Source organism: Gobius niger, assembly GCF_951799975.1.
Source record: "Gobius niger genome assembly, chromosome: 13".
In the NCBI taxonomy this organism is placed as follows: Eukaryota; Metazoa; Chordata; class Actinopteri; order Gobiiformes; family Gobiidae; genus Gobius; species Gobius niger.
The window spans coordinates 29,369,664-29,391,956 of NC_136864.1; the positions used below are offsets into that span (position 1 = coordinate 29,369,664).

The 22,293-nt window shown below is 43.2% G+C and overlaps 1 protein-coding gene across 1 annotated transcript; it reads left to right on the plus strand.

The window, feature by feature from the left end:
- The first annotated feature begins 1,251 nt into the window (after positions 1–1,251).
- Positions 1,252–22,150, plus strand: LOC306972129 (homer protein homolog 3). The gene is made up of 10 exons (XM_079568614.1): positions 1,252–1,476; positions 1,832–1,871; positions 8,861–9,017; positions 10,981–11,112; positions 13,031–13,135; positions 15,461–15,594; positions 17,528–17,684; positions 21,085–21,192; positions 21,281–21,361; positions 21,498–22,150. The coding sequence occupies exons 2-10, from the start codon at positions 1,849–1,851 to the stop codon at positions 21,681–21,683; spliced, it is 1,083 nt and encodes a 360-aa protein (XP_079424740.1). The 5' UTR covers positions 1,252–1,476; positions 1,832–1,848; the 3' UTR covers positions 21,684–22,150.
- The last annotated feature ends 143 nt before the right edge of the window (positions 22,151–22,293 follow it).

Here is a 22,293-nt window from a genome sequence, read left to right on the forward strand (position 1 = left end):
TTTGCATACCACTTCTTTATATACTTGGAACAGTTGAAAGAATTATGATTTTCCTACTGCAACTTTAATTTTAGCTTTTTAATGACATTAGAATAAGCCGTCATTAATGCCACAGCTTATTTCCAGTAATGGGATAATCCTTTGGCAGACGCAACACTGCTCCCCAGTGGATCTGTAATAATACTGTAGTGTTTCTCCAGCTGTGCATGATTTAACACATCGTAAATCCGTCAAATAGGCCACGTCGCATAGTGACTTTTTCTGGGCCATGGCTCACGAGGGCAGGCAGAGCGGTCAGCGTTTGATTAAACCAGTCTGTGCTCCGATAGGCTGAGCAAGGGCACTAGCGTCCATACCATTGACACTGGATTGCTTTCTAAATTCTATTGCTAGATTCTAAATATACTGTCAGTGGTCCATACACACACAACTTGTTCTTGCTGGAAATGTGTACTTGTAAATGTTTAAATAATACTAATAATAATGGTTGAAAATCTGATCCTTCTTTCCACTCCAAAACGTAGTCGTATGGGGGACCAAGACTGCCAAAAATAATTAATTATTTACATTATTCGTTTCTTGATTTCTCTCACCACATGCAAATGAAGGGGGCGGGCTTGAGGCAGTTCAACCTGTGCACTGGGGTTGCTTCTAGGATTAACCAATGACTGTAGTGAGCCCGCCCCCTTCATTTGCATGTAGTGAGAGAAATCCAGAAAAAATGTGTGTCGGTTGTAAAAAATAAAGAGTTGACTAAAAATAAAAGTGAAAATAAATAAACACATTAATAAATAAATGCAGAAAGCAATTTAAAATGTAATAAATCTAGACGTAAAATACTGATATGTCTTTCTGGAAGTGATCCCAGTGTACAGATCGAACAATCTCAAGCCGTCCCATTCATTCGCATAAAATGTCGGGTGTAAAAATAAAGCGTCAACTAAAAATAAAACTGGAAATAAATAAATACCAAGAATAAATAAATTTGTATTATATGTCTTTATTATTACATGGCGTTTCCAGTGATTTTTTAATAATTATTCGCCACTTACTTCTTAATTTATTGATTTGTTTATTATTTTTGGCAGTTTAGTTCCCCCCTATCGAGCTAGAAACGGCCCTGGCGGAGTGACACAGTTTAGCGTCAGGACCAGCAGGTGGTAGTCGTCCGCGCGAGGAGGAGCACGCGGGCACAGATCAAAGCGAGCCGTGTCCGCGCGTGCAGAGAAGGGACGGCTCTTTTTATTTTTTCCTTTTCATAGTGAGAGTACGTACGACGAGCGGCATGGACGCACGGCTGGAGCCAGGCACGCACCGGGAGACGGACGGGCTTCCTCCCGCTTCACAGTGACACCAACCCCGCCGAACTCCCAGAGAGAGAAGGGCCGGGGACAAAGGCTTTGGGGAGTCAAACCGGGACGTGGACGGTCAACGTTTGTAAACCGTTCGTTATTAAGTTTTCTGCGTCGACATGGGGTAAGTGTTCTTTTCCAGACGTCACCTTGTGTTTTAGTGATTCTCTTTGTGCAGAAAATGACACAATTCTGAATAATAAATAAAATTCAATAGACATTCAAATGCAATAAGTGGTTTGTCAATAGTAGTTTTGGGGGAAATTATGTACTACAGTAGCCCATAGAATGTAGTTGGCTCTATCTGGTAATGAAACAGTGATATTCTCATTCATTAGTAGTATCTTATCTTTCAATTAGTCATTTGAAAAGTTAGATTTTTTCTTGTGCAGAGACTTGACTTGTAATTTCAAAGTCACCTTTACACGTTTAACATCCCAGGGAACACTGTTTTCATCATCTCTATGCTTCCTTTGCAGAAAAGAAGTCCTCTAAGATGTACACTCACCACAGAGAACGGTAAGGAAGGCTGATGACGGGCTGCTATACCTACAAATATATTCTCATTGTGCAATCTGAGACTTACCTGGTTAAATAAAACGGTCCAAGTATTCCTACGTTTGACCGCGTCCCACTTAAGGAACTACAGATGCAGATGAAAGCCGTCGAAAAGGAAAAAAAAAAAGGCCACAACTAAAGTTTGGGCACCTGAAACTCCCTCTTTGGCAAGTATCTCAGCTTGTAAACACTTAAGCGGGCAGCCAGGAGTCTTTCAATTGTAGTTTCAGGGATTTTCTTTTTTTTTTAACTCATTCTTCCTTACAAAAGTCTTGCAGAGATTTCTCTTTCGGCCGGCGCCTCGAGGTCATCCATCGTGGCTTATGAGGTGTTTGCAGGTGCATTATTCATTGGCATTACCTTTGCTTCCAGAATTTGTTGGAATTTAATTGAATCCATTCTTACCTCGACCTTTTCTTGAAACTCCCTGCCCCTCCTTCTCCTAATGTGCAATACCTTTGATCATTCTGACCCAAACTTTCTATTTTAACCTCATCGGTCCAAGGAACAGATGCTGATTTTTTTCCTGTGAAGAGGTGGAGGCAGGAGAGGGTTTTTTTCTGATGACCAGGAGTGTCTAAACTTTTGCATAATACTGTGTGTACATTGGTGTATGTTGTATGTATGCTGGTTTCATGCTGTAAAGCACTTTGGAAAGTAAATGCAGTAAATGGTCTTAACTTCTATAGCGATTTTCTCCCTTCATCAGGCCCAAAGTCAGGGACATCTCTCGAGACCCTCCAATAACAATAATATTTTGACTATATTCTAAGGATTTTGTATTTCTAAAAAGCAACATTTAGCAATGACTTTTGTTAAATACCAGTTTAAAGTAGTAAAATGTAGCAAATAAATGTACTTTTCCTTTAAGAATGCAAGGGAACCCAGGGTGCTGAGGGCGCTGCAGCACCCCCTGGTGGATAGTTTGTGAACTGCAGGCAATATTAACCCCTTAACTCCCACCTGAACCGAGCGCATATTCTCCAGCTTTACCCCCAGTCCAAAAGCTTCAGGAAAAAAGGTGTGAAAGTAGCAACAAAACTGAGACGAAAACAAGGATGAAAATGTGAAAAAAAGTGAGAAAACATTGATGAAAAAGTGACAAAAAATTTAGAAAAAATGACAAAAATGGACAAAAATTTGACAAAAAAGTGAGAAAAATTTGACGTAAAATTGAGAAAAAAATTGACGACAAAGTGATTAAAAATTTGACAAAAAAATGCGAATAATTTGACGAAAAAGTGACCAAAAAATGACAAAAAATTGACAAAAAAACGAGAAAAATTTGTCGAAAAATTTTGCAAAAATGGACGAAAAAGTGATTAAAAATTTGACAAAAAAATGCGAATAATTTGCCGAAAAAGGGACAAAAAGTCACGAAAATTGGACAAAAATGAGACGACTGCCCAACAAAAAAAGTGATGAAAAAAAATCTGATGTGAGGAAAAAGATCAATTTAGTTTTGTAGGTCTTTCAAATGAGGCGTTACACTGGCCTACAGGATTTGGGTAAAGCTGAACTGGAGAAAATGCTCTCGGTTCAGGCGGGAGTTAAAGGAATAGGCCACCGTTTTTACATACTAAGATATGTTCTTAGCTCACTTTAGTCGAGTTAATATATCCCCGTCTGGTCTTTGTCCGTGCGCTCTGTCACGCAAACGGAGCACATACGCAGCCTCTCCCACATGTCACATAGCTCCGAAAAAGCTCACGATAGAAGCTACCAAGCTCTTCCACGTGTTCCCTATTTAAATAAAGTTACGTGAAGTGTTTTCATGCGAAGTATATTTACACAGAAATGTAGCATGTCGATTTTATAAGCAAATAAAACGGGGGACTATATTGTGAGGCGTAATGATACGAGGAGCACAGCGTCCGCGTAGTAACTCCTAAAGACTTCCCCCGCTCACTTCCGTCAATAACCTTTAGGAGTTACTGCGCGGACGTTTTACTCCTCGTGTCATTACGCCTCACAATATAGTCCCCCTTTTTATTTGCTTATAAAATCGACATGTTACATTTCTGTGTAAATATACTTCGCATGAAAACACTTCACGTAACTTTATTTAAATAGGGAACACGTGGAAGAGCTTGGTAGCTTCTATCGTGAGCTTTTTTGGAGCTATGTGACATGTGGGAGAGGCTGCGTATGTGCTCCGTTTGCCTGGCAGAGCGCACGGACAAAGACCAGACGGGGATATATTAACACGTCTAAAGTGAGGTAAGAACATATCTTAGTATGTAAAAACGGTGGCCTATTCCTTTAAGAGTTTAATAAATAGGATTTATGCACAGAAGAAGTATTTTGGGGTAAATTTTATCCCTCTGCGCCCCCTAACTAAAATATCTTCCCACGGCTCTGTAAGAATATACATATTTTTACAACGTATACATGTAAACAACGATTGGGCGCCCCCTTTGAGGACTCCCAGGACCCCACTTTGGGAACCACTACTGTACTGTACACAGTAAAGCATTGCCCAGGCTCCTGAGGTCCAAAGAGAAGTTGTTGCACATGGATCAAACGATCATCGGCAATTTAGAATCTCTGTGACCCAAAAAGAGATATTAAATTAAAAAACATATCATCAATTCATTTTGTAGTTTGAACCTGTTTTTCGTGCATTATTTCTAAATGGCATTTCCTCATAACATGAAACAAAAATCTAAATTGTCATCATTGCCCATCTCACTATTTAGTCTAAATAGTGTATTTTTAAATGTATTAACGAACGTGCCGTGATGTGACTTCAGACGGCTCCTCTGAACTCTCTCCTTCATGGATTAGCGTTCACCCTTATGTTCCAAACTCTTCCTGTTTTCCTGCTTGTGTAGATGCCCGTCAGAAAATGGTGCCTTCAAAAGCGCCGCATTGGTCTTAGTGACAGCTGCATTTAGGACTTAGACGGCGATTACTATAGATTGAGGGTGTTTTGATCCTGGGGTGCCTCTGTCCAATCAGGATGAGTCCCGTGCGTATGTTTATATACCCCCCCCCGCCCCCTCTTAAGTCCACCCAGCGAGTACCTCCATCTGCTGCTTCCAAGTCCTTCCTTAACTGCACCGTTACATTCTGTGGAAAGGCACAAACGGCAAAATGTTCATATCTTAACATCTTCATTATTATCGTGAATGGAAAATGGTGATGGTTCCAACTTCCCTGATCTCCTCTCAAAACCCAGAGACCCAGTTTGCTTCGCAGACACAAAATGTTGACTTCCCCCACAGCTCTGGTGGGATTATGAGCTCACGAAGCTTGATGCCGTACATTGTGGATTTTTGGTTATGTTTATGCTAAGGCTATATCTTTTTATGGCGTCAATAATTGTGAATATTTGTCGGTGGTGCCATAGTTGGTGCCCAGTTTGCGTGTATCCCTGCGTCTGTGTTGCTCCGGTTTCCCCTACCACTGAAAACATGTACAATAGGCCAGGATGAACGCGAGTGTGGAACAACAGCGATCCACACAGTTTAGTGGATCTGTTCTTCATTCACTTCACACACGGTGGTGGTAAGCTACGTTTTTAGCCACAGTTTCCCCTGGGGCAGACTGACAGAGGCGCGACTGAACACATCTGCACCGACGGTTCCTCCGACCACCACAGTTCATTCATGCACACACTTCCTGGCCTATTACATGTTTTTAGTGGTCGGGGAAACCGGAGTACCTGGAGGAAACCTGCAATGACGCGGGGAGAACATGCAAACTCCACAGAGAACGGCCCCGTCCAGGTAGGAATCGAACCAGGACCTGCTAATCTCAATTTCTTCAAGTGATAAGATCGTGATAAAAGTAAGAATTGCATCATAACTGTGGCTTTAGCAGATTTACTGTTCAAAAAAACAATGGGCACATTAAAATATAAATGATAAATGATAATAACCCTAACCCTAACCGCCTCCCTACAACGCCTGGGCATGCTCCCAATGAGACAGCCAATTGTCTCCAGAGAGATCTCCTCCCAGACCTGGATTAAAGCATCAGTCAGCTCCTGGACAGTCTGTTGGTTTATGGAACGAGACATGATGTCATAGATGTGCTCAATTGGTTTCAGGTCTGGGGAACAGCAATGCCTTCATCCTGCAGGAAATGCTGACACACTTCAGCCACATGGGGCCTGGCATTGTCATACATCAGAAGGAACCCAGGGCCCCCTGCACCAGCATATGGTCTCACAATGAGTCTGAGGATCTCATCCCGGTACCTGCCAATCTTGACGTTCTCTGGCAAATGCCAATGGTCTGGTTGGGCTGTAAGCACAGGCCCCACTTGTGGATGTTGGGCCCTCATAATCCCCCCCCCCCCCCCCAAAAAAAAAAACCCTCATGGAGTCTGTTTCTGACAGTTTGAGCAAAAACATGCACATTTGTGCAGGGCGGCGCAGCACAGGGATTAGCGCCTGTGCTTCACAGCTAGAAGGTCCGGGTTCAATTCCCACCAGGGACGGGACGGGGCCTTTCTGTGTGGAGTTTGCATGTTTTCCCCATGTCTGCGTAGGTTTCCTCCAGGTACTCTGGTTTCCCATACCACTAAAAACATGTACAATAGGCCAGGATGAATGAGCGTGTGTTTGAGAGTGCACATGGGGGACGACGGATGGAAATTAGCCCAAGGCAACAATCCGGTGTGGCCTGCTGAAGGTCATTTTGCAGGGCTCTGGCAGTGCTCCTCCTGTTCCTCTCTTGCACAAAGGAGGAGGTTGCAATACTGCTACTGGGTTGTTCCCCTCCCACGGCCCCCTCTACACTCCACTCTCCTGGTGTGGTGTACTGGCCTATCTCCTCCATGCTCTGGAGACACAGCAAACCTTCTTGCCACAGCTCGCACTGATGTGCCATCTCAGATGAGCAGCACTACCTGAGTTACTTCAGCTGGTTGTAGACACCGCCTCATGGTTCCTTCAGGGGTGGTTCCTTCAGGGGCGGGTTGTAGACACCGCCTCATGGTTCCTTCAGGGGTGGTTCCTTCAGGGGCGGGTTGTAGACACCGCCTCATGGTACCTTCAGGGGGGGGACACTGACAAAATGTAAATGTGACCAAAACATCAGCCAGAATCTGTTTTGCTTCCAACTGGACAGGCTGATTTCACAGAAGTGTTATTAACTTGGGCTTACATTGTGTTGTTTGGTGCAGTATATCTTAAATGAAGTGTATCCATCTGTGAATTGAATCACAGACCACAGATTATTGTCACGACATCAAACATGATCAGAAATGAATGGCAGTATTTCAATCTTCTTTCATATGTGAATATTTTTTAATATAATTGCAAGGCTGATGACAATAGCGTTACTTGTCAAAGTCTAATCTCTCCAATGTCCGGTCATGTTCATCCTCTCCTGTTTTCAGATCAGAGCTCTCAGCAGGTGGCCGTTATCTTCACTCCCAGTGCTGAACATGAAACGCACTGAGAAAGTTCACATTGATTTTTACAGGGAGCCAGAACTCCGGGATCTTGAGTGGATTTGTGTGTCACTAATGGGGTCAGATCTAAAAGTGCAGCGACTGGCCAAATAATACAGTTCTGTTGGGAACCAGGCAATTTGCACCGAGTCTGTGTCCTGGTTTGGGATGAGATTAGAGCTGATGGAAGCTGCAGTCCAACTTTGGGATGAACTTGGTGCTATGCTTTGGAAAAGGGTTTTAGGGCTTCCACCTTGATTTGTTTTGTTAATCACACTGTCCTCTGATGTAGTGTTTGTAAAATGTCACAAGACTTGTTTCCGTTCAGGGAAGAAGAAATTCATTCATGGAATAGTGGGATGTTTAGAGGGTCAGCTGATCTCATTCTTTGAGCGTAATGTGCTGAACCTAGAGCTGACCTGCAACAACCCCGGGTCATACATGTGGCCATATTTTTGGGGGGCGCTTGCAGTGTAAAAAAGTTCTTTGTTTGATTAGTTTGGATTTCTTAGGGTACAGGATATTGGAGATATTCATTATGACACCGTTTCAAGTACAAATGTATGCATGTGATACAAGCTACAAGCACCAGGTGCCTATCCTTCACATACTGTACATGGCCCTCTCAGACCCAAAAGGTCAACAAAAGAACCATTTACCAAAGTTCATCTAAATGAACTCTATTTCAAACCTCAGATTTCATTATTTTTCAACCTATTGAATAGGCGGCCCGGGGGCCAGATCTGGTTCACCAAACAAATAATAGCCTAATAGCCTTATCGCCTGCTAAAAACATTAAAGCCACCATCATCTACTCCATTTTGCCGGCCCAGTATTGCTGCATTCCTGCATTGCATCGTTCGATGCACCACCTTTGAAACAGTGAGCTAACTTTGTCGCGCAGAAACGGAGACGAGCTCCGCACCCCTGCCTCTCACGGTGCTGCCCCAGCACACCCCTCACCTGCCCCCCCACCCTGTCAACACAAACATGTGCAGAGTTGAAATTTAAACACAGTCAGAGTGGAAAATTATACAGACAGAAGTTTACAAAAGATGGCAAACTGAAAAAACATCTGAGGGACCTGTACTGATGCAGCTGTCAATCTAATGAAATGTTTGTTTGTTTAATAATCCAATATCTTCAAATTAACATAGCTATCAAATGTTTACTCTGCTACTGCATATTTATTTTGCTGATTAATGTATGTTGCACACACGATAATGAGATTTCCTTTTCTCATTGAATCCATCATCTGAGGGGCGGCAGGGAGAGAGCCTTGTGCTCCTGATGTGTGCTTGGCGTCAGGCTTTCAAAGGAATACAATACAGCTGGAAAGGATCACAGTGAGAGTTATAATACTGTTTTTGCTGCTGCAAAATGCTGGAATATGATTACACTCTTTTATGTTTAATTCTATTTGAGAAATGATGGTAATGATTTACCTATAGATGTTTTATCCTAAAGTGAATAAGTTTGGTCTGATGACCGGCCCAGTATCCAAAATGTAATGTAACAGCCCTGCTCTGGCTTTTGTGTGGTCCCAGGGAGCAGCCGATCTTCAGCACCCGCGCCCACGTGTTTCAGATCGACCCGGCCACAAAGAGGAACTGGATCCCCGCCAGCAAACACGCCGTCACCGTGTCCTTCTTCTACGACGCCAACCGCAATGTGTACCGCATCATCAGCGTGGGCGGGACTAAGGTGAGACCCCCGCGGACAGACCTGGTTCATGTGTCTGCAGCGGGCCGCGTCGCACCCATGTATAATTCAGATAGTCAATTACATCGTGTCTTATTATAAAACTCATTTCCCTCTAAGCCCCGTTTGAGCCACTGACGGAGCGTTAGGTAAGTCACTCAGGAAATGGGACATTGTCGGATGATGTCACTAAATACGAGCGTAAAATAGGTTGTGTTCTTTAAATGTTGTGTTTAATACGCTTTTGCTCTCTACACATACTGTATAAACTTTCAACAAGAAGCAAATAAAAACACTAAATTTACCAGTACGCAAGTTTACGCAACAAAAGGAACTCCAGAATGGAAAAAGTATTGTTCAGGTATCTGTATCAAAAACCAAGTATCGTTAAAATACACTGTGGCTGCCTCCCCATGGTGGCCTGTGAGGTAAGAGCGTGTGAGGAACAGCTGTCCAGCGTCTCCCAGGCTGGACTGAGGATTTAGCCCTGCGCTGGGAAGAAGCCAGCGGAGGAGGAGGGGTCTCATCTCTTCCCAGCACCTCTGTTTGACCCACATTCATTTGTCCCAGAAGCACCGGGGCTCACCGCTGCTGTCTGGCTCCTACAGTAATCTGGAACAGCGCGCCGCACAGAAGGCACGTAATCTCCGCACGAGCCGCAGCAGGAAAAGGCCAGAGCGCTGGGATTCTTCCAAACCGTCATTAGCACACGGCCAAGATGACGTCACGCTGTTTAAAATAGCTCTGCTCAAATATTGATTAGCTCAGGGGAAAGGGGACGAGAACTTTTACAGTTAAACAGGTGATGGGAACAGTGCTCTGAAGCTCTGTTTACTCAGATCCTCATCCGGGACTGACTAGGCTTTGATTACTGATTTGTTATCTGCGCACACAGATGTTTCAATACACGTCTGTCTTGAGCACTGATTATAAATATCTTCACTTGGCTTTAGCAGATTCAATGTTTTTCTTTGCAATTTACGGGTAAAAATGTCCATAACATACACTCCTGCTTTTTGTTTTTTTATTTTATTTCAAGACCATTTACACTGTAGTGAAGGCATTAATTTATGAATGAACACATAATGGAATTATGTTTGAAACATGAAGAAGTTGGAATAGATGATTCGAAATAGCCGCCTTTTGCTTTGATTTCTGCTTTGCATTTTTGATTTTCTCAATGAGCTTCACCACGTGGTCGCCAGAAATGTTTTTAACTTCACAGACTGTTAAACTTTTTCAGGTGACGGCCTCATTACGTAAACCTCATTGAGAAAATGCCAAGAATAAAGGGTGGCAATTGTGAAGGATTTAGAATATGAAACATTCAGTTATTTCACCCTTTTTTGTTTCCCACATAATCCCATGTGTTAGTTTAATGACTTCAATTAGAATCATACAAAGTAAATAGTGTTGGATATAAAGAAAACCTTAAAAACATAAAACACATAAAAAGCATCTCCAAACTTTTGACCGTAGTCTATGTAAGAGTGTTATCAACTTTAATGCTAAATTTAGCCCCTTTACAAACTCCCAGCAGCAGGGACGGGCATCAGCGAAAAGACCAATCAAGGTTAAAGAGCAGAGCTCACTTTACTGGAGCGGGGAGTTTATTTTATTTTTTATTTTTTTTTAGAATTTTGGATCATGTTAATGTAAAGGTGATATACAGTCAGAAATACATCAGTGCATTTGTCCTTTTCATCTTAGATCTACAGTTTATGCTTCGCTACCTCCGCCTCTCAAGTCATGAAAACGGGAGGAAATGGCTCATGCAGCTTTCAGCATCAGTTCTGAAAGCTTCAGTTTAAGTTACATAGAGGCTTCCCTTCTATAATGTTACTGAAAAGAAGAGATGCTTTTGCCTCCTACACAAACCAGCTTTGACTTGATTCCATGATTGATCTGCATAGTAGTTTGTGTGTGCCACATTGTGTACAAACTGACTGTGACCCGGTGTGTGCAGGCCATCATCAACTGCACTGTGACTCCCAGCATGACGTTCACAAAGACGTCTCAGAAGTTCGGCCAGTGGGCGGACACTCGGGCCAACACGGTCTACGGCCTGGGCTTCGCCACCGAGCAGCAGCTGCATCAGGTACAGCATCAGGACATCCATCACTTCTCCTGTGGAGGCTCTGGGAAAGCAGTTACTCAATACTTTGACGTAATATTTGCCCCTTCACCTGGAAGTGGAAATAACTATGTACTCTATAAGGACTACTGTTCAAAGGCTGTTCTCAAAATGCACTTTTGTCTCACACTAGTTTAAAGACACACTCATGACACGCCTAATTTTCCTGAATTTGTTTTGTCAAACCGTGCCCTCATAATGAAACTTTCACACTGTTAGCCGCTAACTGTTGCGGCTTCTGCTGCTTTAAACATGTGCGATCTCTGCACGTGTTTGTGTTTACATGGGGGGGGGGGGGGGGGGCAGGTGAGGCGTGTGGTGGGGGGGGGTGTGCTGGCAGGGGAGGTGCGACACCGGTCTCCTTGTGCGGTACAAAGTTCGCTCATTGTTTGCGAATGTGGCGCATCTAGCGATGCAATGTGGGAATGCAATTATGCTGGTCCGGAAAAACGGGGTTGCTTATAGTAACGTTAACATCTTAGTGTTAATGTTGGAGTAAAAATGACGACTAAACTTACCCTTTAAGTAAGTGACATGGAGGCAAACGAGCCGTTTTCCCCAAGCTTATTCATTCACAAATATTGACATACTTGGTATTGAAAAGTGCCTTAGATGACGCTGTAGTCCAAATATGGTCATATCCTTTTTGGGAGACAGCCTCTGCTAAAACGGGCAGATGTTACAAAAACTTTTGGCCCATTTTCTCCAAATGAGGGGTTCATTCCACTCTTGCAGCAACATCACTTAAGTCGCTCCTACAAACTCCAGACTTTACAGGCTTGGACTTAATACAGTTTCTAAAGTTTTTTTTTTTCAGATTTTCTGCCTGATCTGTTGAGCTTTGAACCTAAAAACACGACAAAAATAAAAAAAATCACATATTAAAAGCTTATTATAAAATCCCCCTGACAGATTAGATTTTGTCGCTAAAAATATCTGCAATTTTATAAGATAAGATAAGATAAACCTTTATTGATCTCACAAAGGAGAAATTCACTTGTTACAGTCGGCGTTACTTCCCAGTCTTATTGCACAGTCTGACAGCAGTGGGGATGAAGGCTTTGCGGTAGCGCTCCGTCCTGCACTGAGGGTGTCTCAGTCTGCCACTGAGAGAGCTGCTCAGCTCTTCTACAGTCCCGTGCAGTGGGTGGGAGGTGTTGTCCATGATGGAGGTGAGCTTGGCTAACACCCTCCTGTCACTCACCTCCTCCACAGAGTCCAGGGGGCAGCCCAGGACGGAGCTGGCCCTCCTGACCAGCTTGTTCAGTCTGTTCTTGTCCCGCTCTGTGCGGCCCGGGGCCCAGCACACGGCAGCGTAGTGGAGAGCAGAGGCCACCACAGAGTCATACAAAGTCCTGAGCAGAGGCCTGCTCACTCCGAAGGACCTCAGTCTCCTCAGAAGGTGGAGGCGACTTTGGCCCTTCTTGTACAGAGAGTTGGTGTTGTGGGACCAGTCCAGTTTATTGTTGAGGTGAACACCCAGGTACTTAAAACTGATCCATAAAATGACTTAATTTTTAGCTTGACAATACATATTTCTCGTCAATCATGTTCAGTAAAAGTTTCAAATTGATATCTCTATACTTAATTTTTTCTCTGTTCACCAGCAGCCTTAGTCCACCTTCTCCCACAAAATAAAAATAAACCGAGAAATTTAAACCTGGCTCTACCCATTATTTGAACTGAAATTTGAATTATCTAGATAGATGCAGTTTTGATAAATGTTGTGCTTTTGTTATTTCCATTTATTTACTTAAACAAAAGTTTCTCTCACCTTAGATATTGAAAAGGTCGCTTCTAAATCTTTCTAATACTTCAGTAAAACACTATTCTCAGCTAAAGTGAGGAAAAGGACAACCGCAGATTGATTTCTCTTTGTCAGTTCACAGACAAGTTCCGGGAGGTGAAGGACGCGGCTCGTCTGGCCAGAGAGAAGTCTCAGGACAAAGATCTGGCCAACTCTGCCCTGACCATCGCTGCCCCTCAGGTGACACACTGAACGGGGACACATGGGGGCATACACTGGAGCTACAGAGACATGTGCAAATCATACACAGGACTTAGGACTGGCGAAATTAAAGCTTTCCCCTTTAACTAATGAGGGCGATTGTCTCCATTTGCCGACACTGTAATGATCCGAACCGTCGGCTGCTCTTTAGTCAACATTTCGCTGTGGATAATGAGATGCTGTTGCTGAAATGAAAGCGGCGATAAAAGTGTCAGAAACGGAGCTGGGTCACGTCTCTCTGAGGAGCACAGAGGGAGGAGGAGGTAAAGTAGGACAGAGGTAAAATTATCCAGCTCCTCAGTGTGGGGAATATCCACCACTAACTCCAGTCCAGCACAGGGAGGGACTCCGCCGGCACAACTGGGATTGGTTTGTGGAAGCTCTTGTGCAGGAGTTTTCCATAGACTACAGTTCAGTTTCCATTGTACAGCGAGAATAAAGAATGAGCCTCACAATGTGGTCGTGGCGTCCGATGTTTGAAACGGCGCACGCTACAAAACTAAAAAAATGTAACGTTTGAAAAGTCAAATTGTAAAAGTTTGCATGTTCTTTTTCTTGTGCCATTTCTGGGTAGTTTTCTCAGGTAAGTCCGTCAAATGTTCACTATTGTATTAGGCTTCATAATGCTGCATGCTTCAAACACCATGTTTGACTGACAACCGAGTGAAGTGCAGCATTGCTTTTTTTTGTGCAACTCCGGCTTCCTCTCATTTAGCACAAACCTCCTGCTGAATGAATGAGAGCGTGATTGTGGTTTGTCAGCACATTGCCTGTGATTGTGGTGAGCCGGTCGGGCTCCGGTCCAATCATCTCGCATGCCTCAGCCAGAGGAAAAACCCAAGGCTTTTCTGCATTTGCAAAATCTGCTTCTGATAGAGGTCATTTTTCCCCACGCATCCACATCTGAAACACTAAGGCTTCAGTCACACATAGGTAACCGTGTTCCCTGCAGATGTATCCCTGTGTCTCCAGGAGGTCTAACCTTGTAGTTTAGAGCTCTACAAACAGACAGCATTGCAATGTTAAGTGACAAATCGAAATCGTAATGAGCTCCTCTGTCCACTAACCCCAACAAAAAACCTAAAATGTTTTTTAACTGACTACTAAAAAGAGTCACTCTAGTTTCGACTGTGTTCACTTAGTTCAATGTTCAGTGGCTGCAGAGAATGTACTAGAATTAGAGCTGGGTACCCTTTAACGATACCACTATGGTATCGGAAGAAAAATTTAGTTACTACTACTAGAACTGTCACAATAATAAAATCTTATGTTCGATATAGGCTGGAAGGAAAGACCGTTTAATGTCTAACGCATAAAAATTACGAAAAAGTCCTTTCTCCTACAATATACTACAATAAACATAGAATACTATGGAACACAACTTACTTTGAGGAAATAATAAAGTACTACATGGGAAAACTTGCAAGTAAATGTAGGGACGCTAAATATTGGGTCCAAAAATGAATGATTATCTGTCATTTATTGAACGATGTGTGGATATAGTCATTGTCTAGGCAACCCTAGGTACGATCAGTGTCGAAAAAAATAAAGTATCGAAAGCAGGTCCCATTTTTTATGTTAAGATCCAAGTGTTGATGTTGCTGATCCAGGTAGAGTGTTAAAGCAAGTGACTTGGTTGTTTCAGCTCAAATCATTTGTTCTTGTTTCCGCATTTTTTGCCCTAATTTTTAATTCCTATTTTCCAGATTTACCCTTTTTTTTCCTATATTTTTGCCCCAGTTTCTCCCAATTTTTTACCCTATTTTTTGCCATAATTTCTTTCTATTTTTCCCCAACTTTCCCCCAAATTATTCCCCATTTCATTGGAGAAGAACCCGGTATTGTAATTTGAATCGGTATCGAAAGCCAAGTTTCGAAGTATCAAGTATTGAAAAAAATGTAATGAAACCCAGTCCTAACTAGAACACTTTGAGCGAAGGCTTTTACTACACAGACAGAGGTTTTACTCAATGATATGAAGGTGCTCCTATTCTCGACTTATTTCAAATATCTTGCCACGCAGCATGTATTTATTAGGCCCTGAACACACAGACAATTGTCCTGTCACTGTCATTAGAGAAATAAAACTACAGGAATAGTAGTTTTTGTTGTTGTGTTACTTTGACACCACAGAGACAGGATATTTATATTATATTTGATAATTATGACTATTTGATTTTGAGAGCGATGCATTTCCCAGATCAGTGTTTCTGCCAGTGTAAAAGGGGAAACATGACCTGTGTTGTCAAACCAAAGCCTGTAGGGCGTTTGCCGAGTGTTGTCATTTACTCATGTGTGTGTCAGGACCTCTCGGACGCCCTGCAGTCTCCCCCCGTGATGAACATCAACGGCCCTGAAGACAAACTGTTCCGCAGCCAGAGCGCGGACATCACCCTGTCGGCCGAGAGGGAGCGCATTAAGAAGATGCTCTCTGAAGGGTAACTCACACGAGCCTTATGTACCACACAGGCCCGGGCCGGCCCACTGCAGCGCGGGTCTGTCACAGGGTGAAAAGTGTGTTTGCAGGGGCTGTGCAAACCGTCCATTTGTTTCCCTTTCACTCAAAGCCCAAACACAAACAACTGATGGAACACACTTTGATCTGTCAACAAGCCAGGGCAAAAAGTGTCTGAAAAGTCACTCGGCTCTGACTTTACACACTTTACTATAAATATATTTCCTATAATGCAAGACAAAATATCTCATAGTTGTAGAAAGCACTATGCTATACTACTGCAAATATTACAGTCCCAATACTTTTCAGAATTGAGTAAAGTGTTGTCACAGAGAACTATTTTGGTGATATTGCTGCATTGTGTTACTTCTGTCAGACATACACTTTTCCCTTCATCTCCTCCTAATGCACAGTCTCGCTATACTCTGAGGCAAGACAATTTGAACACATCAAGAGTCAAAATGTGCAAACACAGATTAAACACACACATTTAGCCTACATGATGATTATGTAAATGTAAATCATGAGTGATACGTCGATTTAACCATTTATGGTCAAGTGTAAACTTTCAAAAAAGACACTGAATGATGGCTTCAGATGACATCTTAGGACTCCTCACCATGAGTCTTTATGTTGACTTTAGGAATAACTAGGAGACCCCTGCCAGAGGAGCGAAGGGGCCGTGAGGGTTCGTAAGGTAAAAGCAGTTCTGAAAGATAAGAAGGACCAAGACCATTAAGACATTTAAAAACCATTAAAAGAACTTTAAAATCGATCTATAATATCAATAATCTTCCTGAATGTTCTTTGCCACTTGTCAACCACCATAGACTTAATATTGACAGACATCTTGTGCTCACTCCTCCCCATTTACATTAATAACTGCATTCGAGAGAGAATCCATGATGCCGCCTGGTCTCCTCCTACAGAGCATTTTCCAAAAAAAAGGACAAAAAGGCGAGCAACTCCGCCCATGTGAGGCGGGCTGAGCCTCCACAGTGCCCCTGGGCCTGTCAATCAACGCTTCAGGCTTAAACTTTTTAATTCTACTGGAGTTTTACAGACTCAACTGGAATCTGTTTTAAAAAGGGTCTTTGGGAGTTGCCCCTGAATGGAATGTCAGCTCCTGGCCATGTAGACCAAAGAGAAGCGCTTTCCTTGCCTATTGTCCACACGTTTAGGATGTTGAAGCCTCAATGGACATGTAGATATTTAGCATTTAGCATATTTGACCATACCATTGGGCAAATAATAGGCCTCTCTCATGAAGACTAACAGTGTCCCCCAAGAATAACAAAAAATCCACCAAAGGGGCAGGAGCTCTTGTCATTTTCATCAAAGTACAGCTGGATCTCGAGAGCTACTGCAGAGTTGTAGGGGCTTCAGTGTTTCCCCTGTGGTGGTCCGTGGTCCTCCCCTCGCACCTGCTCTTGGAGCTGCTTCACTGATCTCCGCTGCACGAGTCAATACTTTGGCGTAACAACATAATTACTCTCTCGCTTGTGAAGAGGCCGGTGTAAAATGTGCCGACTCATCCCGAGCATGAACTTGAGCTTTTTTCCACATGTTTCTCTCTGGGTGTCCTTCAGCCCACGTTGTGTCTGATAACCAAACGGAGGTTGCCGTGGAAACGTGTTGCCATGGAGGTAAATGTGAATGAAGAGCGGATGTGGCTGGTCCTTTCCCGTGGGCTGTGATTGAATGGTACAATGGCTTTAATCAGAGTCACAAAAAGTCCAAAGTCGTCTTAATGGATTCCTACAACAAAGCAGGAAAATAAGGGGAAAATACAGAAGCGGCAGCATTTGGGGAAAATATCGGATTACGCTTCTTTCCTGTCAAGTATTACAAAAGTGATTAGGTTATTATCAAATTCATGACTATAGCTGAAGAATGTTTTTGTTTTTGTCGTCCAGGTCGATCTGTGAGATGAACGTGGAGGCGGAGCTCTTCTCTCTGCAGGACAGTAACTCCAAGCTGGTGGCGGCGCTACATGAAGCTAACGCTAACGTGGAGCAGTGGAAGAAGCAGCTGACGGCCTACCAGGAGGAGACCGAGAGGCTCCGAGACCAGGTCCGAATCCCACACACTTAAATCTCATAAACGCAGCGCCGTTGACCACCACAGCAGCAGAACCATCAGCCTCCATCTCCTCCTCTTCTTCTTCACCAACACCAAAAGAGCCTGATAGAAATGTGATCCCATATTATATTGGCATCTCTGCGGTCTACTTACAAAAACAACAAAGTCAGAAAGTGAAGCTCTGGATAAATGGGCCAAAACAGAAATGGTTTAAGGTCGACTTGGCTGAGGGAAACTGACCTTTTTTTAGCAGGACCAAGAAAAATAAGTAAATGTGATCATGCCGTACCTTGACCCAGACACCAGCTGTGACCATGACCTCAGTTTATGCTTGTCTTGCTTTGCCAAAGTGAATCAACACTGTGCCTGTTCTACCACCCCAGCTGAGTCTGGATTACATCTTTTCCAAATATCTGACATTACTCCAAACTAGTGATGCACGATAATGCCAATTTGAACCGATAACCGATAATGACACCGATAATTATGTATATATATTTGCACTTTATTTTGTGACAAGAACTCAATGTAACAGTTCACAGTTCTGCCCAAAATGTATTAACTCTACCAAGCAATATACAAGTGTATAAATATAAATCGAATAATGAGTTTTACTTTGGGTTTGAGTTTGAGCTCTGTTTTTTTTACAGTTCCATCATCTGAGCAGGTCTGTCTTATTAAAAAAAAAAGAAGAACACTACTGCTACTTCCTTACTAGTATTTTTCTTTTTGTTGACATCATACTAATGAATTCTTATTTACAATACTGGAATATAGACAGTATTATAGTATTTCACTGAGTCTAGAGGCGTCTCTGACATGAGTGAGAAGTGATGCCAAATCTGTGACAGATTCAACTTTGACTAATAATACGATACTACAGCACAAAAACAAGACTCTCCTGCATTGGGCTCATTTATGCATTTGTGACGAGCAGCGCGGCTCATTTCATCAATGTAAAACTCCTCTCGTTCATAGCGCTTCAATCGTGTTTATTTGATCAGAAATACAAAGATAATACATGGGTTTAACCGTTTAGGCCCCGCTCTGTTCCAGTAACTTATGTGAGCGTGGATCCGCGCGGTTTGCATTTCCTCGTCTTTTTCTCATTTTGTTGCGGTGCTAATGTTGAAGTTACTTCGATGTAAAAAGTCGAAAAACTCTTCCTTCACGGAGAGCGCCAGCACAGCTGTTTCGCTGGAATACTCATCATATTTTTCAGCTAAAACCGTGCAGAAGTCTGCCGTGGAGAGCGTATATCTGCTGCTGTAAATGTGCTGTCCTGAGTCTGCAGCAGCTCCGGGCTGCAGGACGTGCGGGCGGCGCCGAGAGAAAGGCAGCGAGCTGGAGCCGCAGATTCAATGTCATTTGAGTTTATAATTATCGGGCCTAATTATCGGCCGAATTTTTTTTTAGCGGCTTTATCGGGGATGGCGCCAAAATGCCGATAAATGCCGATAATTATCGGCGGCTGATATTATCGTGCATCCCTACTCCAAACTGTTAAGGTGGCGGTTTCGGAAGTTTGTCATTTCTTTGGCTAATTCCCACCGCAATGCACCTACTGGCACATTATTAACCTCTTTCCCCCCGCCTTAACCGAGTGCGTTCTCTCCAGTTCAGCTTTACCTTTGTGAGCAAACCACTTGACTTTCAGAACTAGTCCTACCTGGTCAATGAAGTCTCCCTCCTGCGTCACACTCTTGGTGGATGCAGTAGTATTTTCACTGGTGCATGACTGATCCCGCTCAGGGCTGTGTTGTGGATTTAAAAGGACCTGTTTGGCTCCAGTGCTTCTCCCCATTCCCCCCACATCAATAAGGGGTATTTCTCCAACGTTCCTTCAAGTACAACCTGCTTTGATTAGACTCGCACATGTAACCGGCCGCTGCTTATTGATCCCATTATTTGACTCGTGGAGGACGTGGAGCGTTAGATCTTTCAGCTGCAGTCGGAGCGCGCTGGGTCCAGGTGGCTGAAAATGGCGCACGTCTCTGGGGTGGTGTAAGACGGAGAGAGGTTTGTAGGACAGCCTTATCCTACTTTCAGCGCCCTACTTAGAAAAATGAAAAATCACCAAAGGGAACCGTCGCCTCCTGCGTCCGCCTTCTCCTGTAGCTCTCCGCTCCCCTGCAATGAGATTCATATTGTCTTTCTTTACTTTTCATTAGAAAAACATGACCTTGACGTAGTGTGTTTGGTTGAAGAAATAAACGCTGGGCCAAGGTTTCTCAGAGCTCAGCTTGTTCATGGACTTGGATAATACCAGGGTTTTCACATTTGCTGTTGACAAATTGAAGCTGCAGTTGAAGTGTGAACCAGTCTGGACTTGTCGTATGAGTCACTGAGATGTGTCTCGTACTGCGCTACAATTTCAATATCTTTACTCTGGACTAAAGCAAAGCTGTATTAACACAGAAGAATGAATGTGTAAATGTCTATTGTTTTAATAAAAACAAAATTCTATTTTTCATTTCAAATTTTGGTCTGCATCAATCACAGAAATTGCCTGAGAAATCCTGAGGGGTCTGTGCAGATCAGTTGGCTATGTTGTCCTGTACTCCTATAAAGCTTTTAGCATCACATTCGACATGAAAATCGTCCAGGTCTCACTTGTGTATGTGTTATGTTATCGCTGGTATGACATGTTCTGAGTGCAGTGACCCACCCCAGGTGTGATTGCTGTGGGGCAGACACCGCATGTCCATCTCAGGTCCAGTAATCATTATACTGCCTGATTAATGACACTTGATTAATTGTGTAAAACATTACCTGGGTTGGTAATGGTCACATGAAATATCCTGATGTTTTTTATCATGAAATAACGTGATTGTTATATTGCATGACATTATCTTGAAATAATGTAATACCAGCGTGAAAAAACACAGATGCAAGTGAGACCAGGACGCTTCCGTACAAAAGGCTGTGGGGCTGTATTATCTTTTTGTAGTTTTTTTTTTTTAAAGTTTTTTTAATCAGACCAATGTGGTTTTCGCACCTGACTGTTGACAAGTGCTCACTTCCTCCAGTCGTCGTCAGGAGTTTGCAGATCATGCACTTTCTAAGCTCATGTAGCCTTACAACAGCTGGCATCTCTAGCTTTTAGCCTGATTTAAACTGCTTCACACAGTCCATGCACCTGCAGCTGGACACAATGGTTTGCTTTGTGTGCAGGAAAGCAGACTTGTTTGGGAGGTCGTCCAAAGGTTGTTTTGAATAAAGCAAAATTGAACTGACCCACTTAAGGAATATTAACATTTTTGGGAGCAACTTTTCCATACGTATTAAAGAGACAACATTTGGGTGATTAAACAATAGCATACTACACACTAACACATTGTTGTGGATAAACCTTTGATCAAATGGCATATCGATTCTTACTGTGTTGCAGGTGTCCGATCTGGAGGCCCACGGAGGCCACAGTCCCGGTGACCTCCTGAAGGACGAGCTGACCCAGTCTCTGGAGGAGCTGGAGGCGCTGCTCAAGGCCAAGGACCAGGTCACATGATCCATTCATGCGCTAAAGAAGTCTGGTGTCCTTTCAGAATAAGTTTGGTGTTCTAAATCTGAGCGCTCCCCTTTTTCAGGAGATCCACATTCTGCAGAGTAAGAAAGCGGAGTACCATGACATCGAGCACGACAGGGACCAGGCCATTCACAGACTACGGGTAAATACGGGATTCTAAAACCATGTCCGGTTCTCAGACATCCAAATAAGACAAACAACAACTGGACTTGCGTTTACACAGTTTTCATCTTTGTAACCATTAACTGTTTAATATTTGTAATAATGTTTTCATGTAGGAGATGGAGATGCGTAACGTGGAGCTAGAGCGCCGTGTCCAGAACTCTGAGCAGAACCTGAACAACTCCCTGGACGATCGGGACCGCATGGACACTGAGATCCAGAGGGCCATCGAGATCCTGGACATCAAGATCTTTGACCTGAACGACCTGCGCCAGAGCCTCTTCAAGCTCATCAGTAAATAGGACAAGAGTGGACTGGTGCACGAGAACATACGGTACCAGCGGCTGCAGCAGACCACAGGCCCAACAGCCGAGCTGGGCACTGATGTCCTGAGCTTTCAATCTGAAGGCCAAATCTTTGGACTCATTGTGGGGAAAGTTGTGGTAGCACATCAGTATTCATGTTGCTTTATGAACATTCAATGCAATAATTACACTTAAAAGAAAGTGCTGAACTGTAGTTACGTTGTAACCATGGTTCTCTGAGTGAATGTACTGTCTACTTGGGTACTTCACTTCACTAAGTACCTATAGATGGTGAACTGCTTCAGCCCTCATTTATACTGAATCTGTAGCGTTTTAAATACGACGTGTAATAATATAGGCTTTTAGTCACATTTAAGCAAGTAATGCAGCTTAGTTACAAATATACTGTAGGAAAAGCTTATTTCTATTTCCTTGATGTGAACGTCATGTTGAGGAAATGACAGCCTACATGTTCCCCAATGTTTGATCGTATGCGAGTACATCACATGAGAGAAAAAGTTCAAAACTGTGCGGTGGCTCTTTTTGGCTGAAAGAGTAACAGTAACGGTAACGTGCGCTAAAACTGGATCATATGTTTAATCCAGCT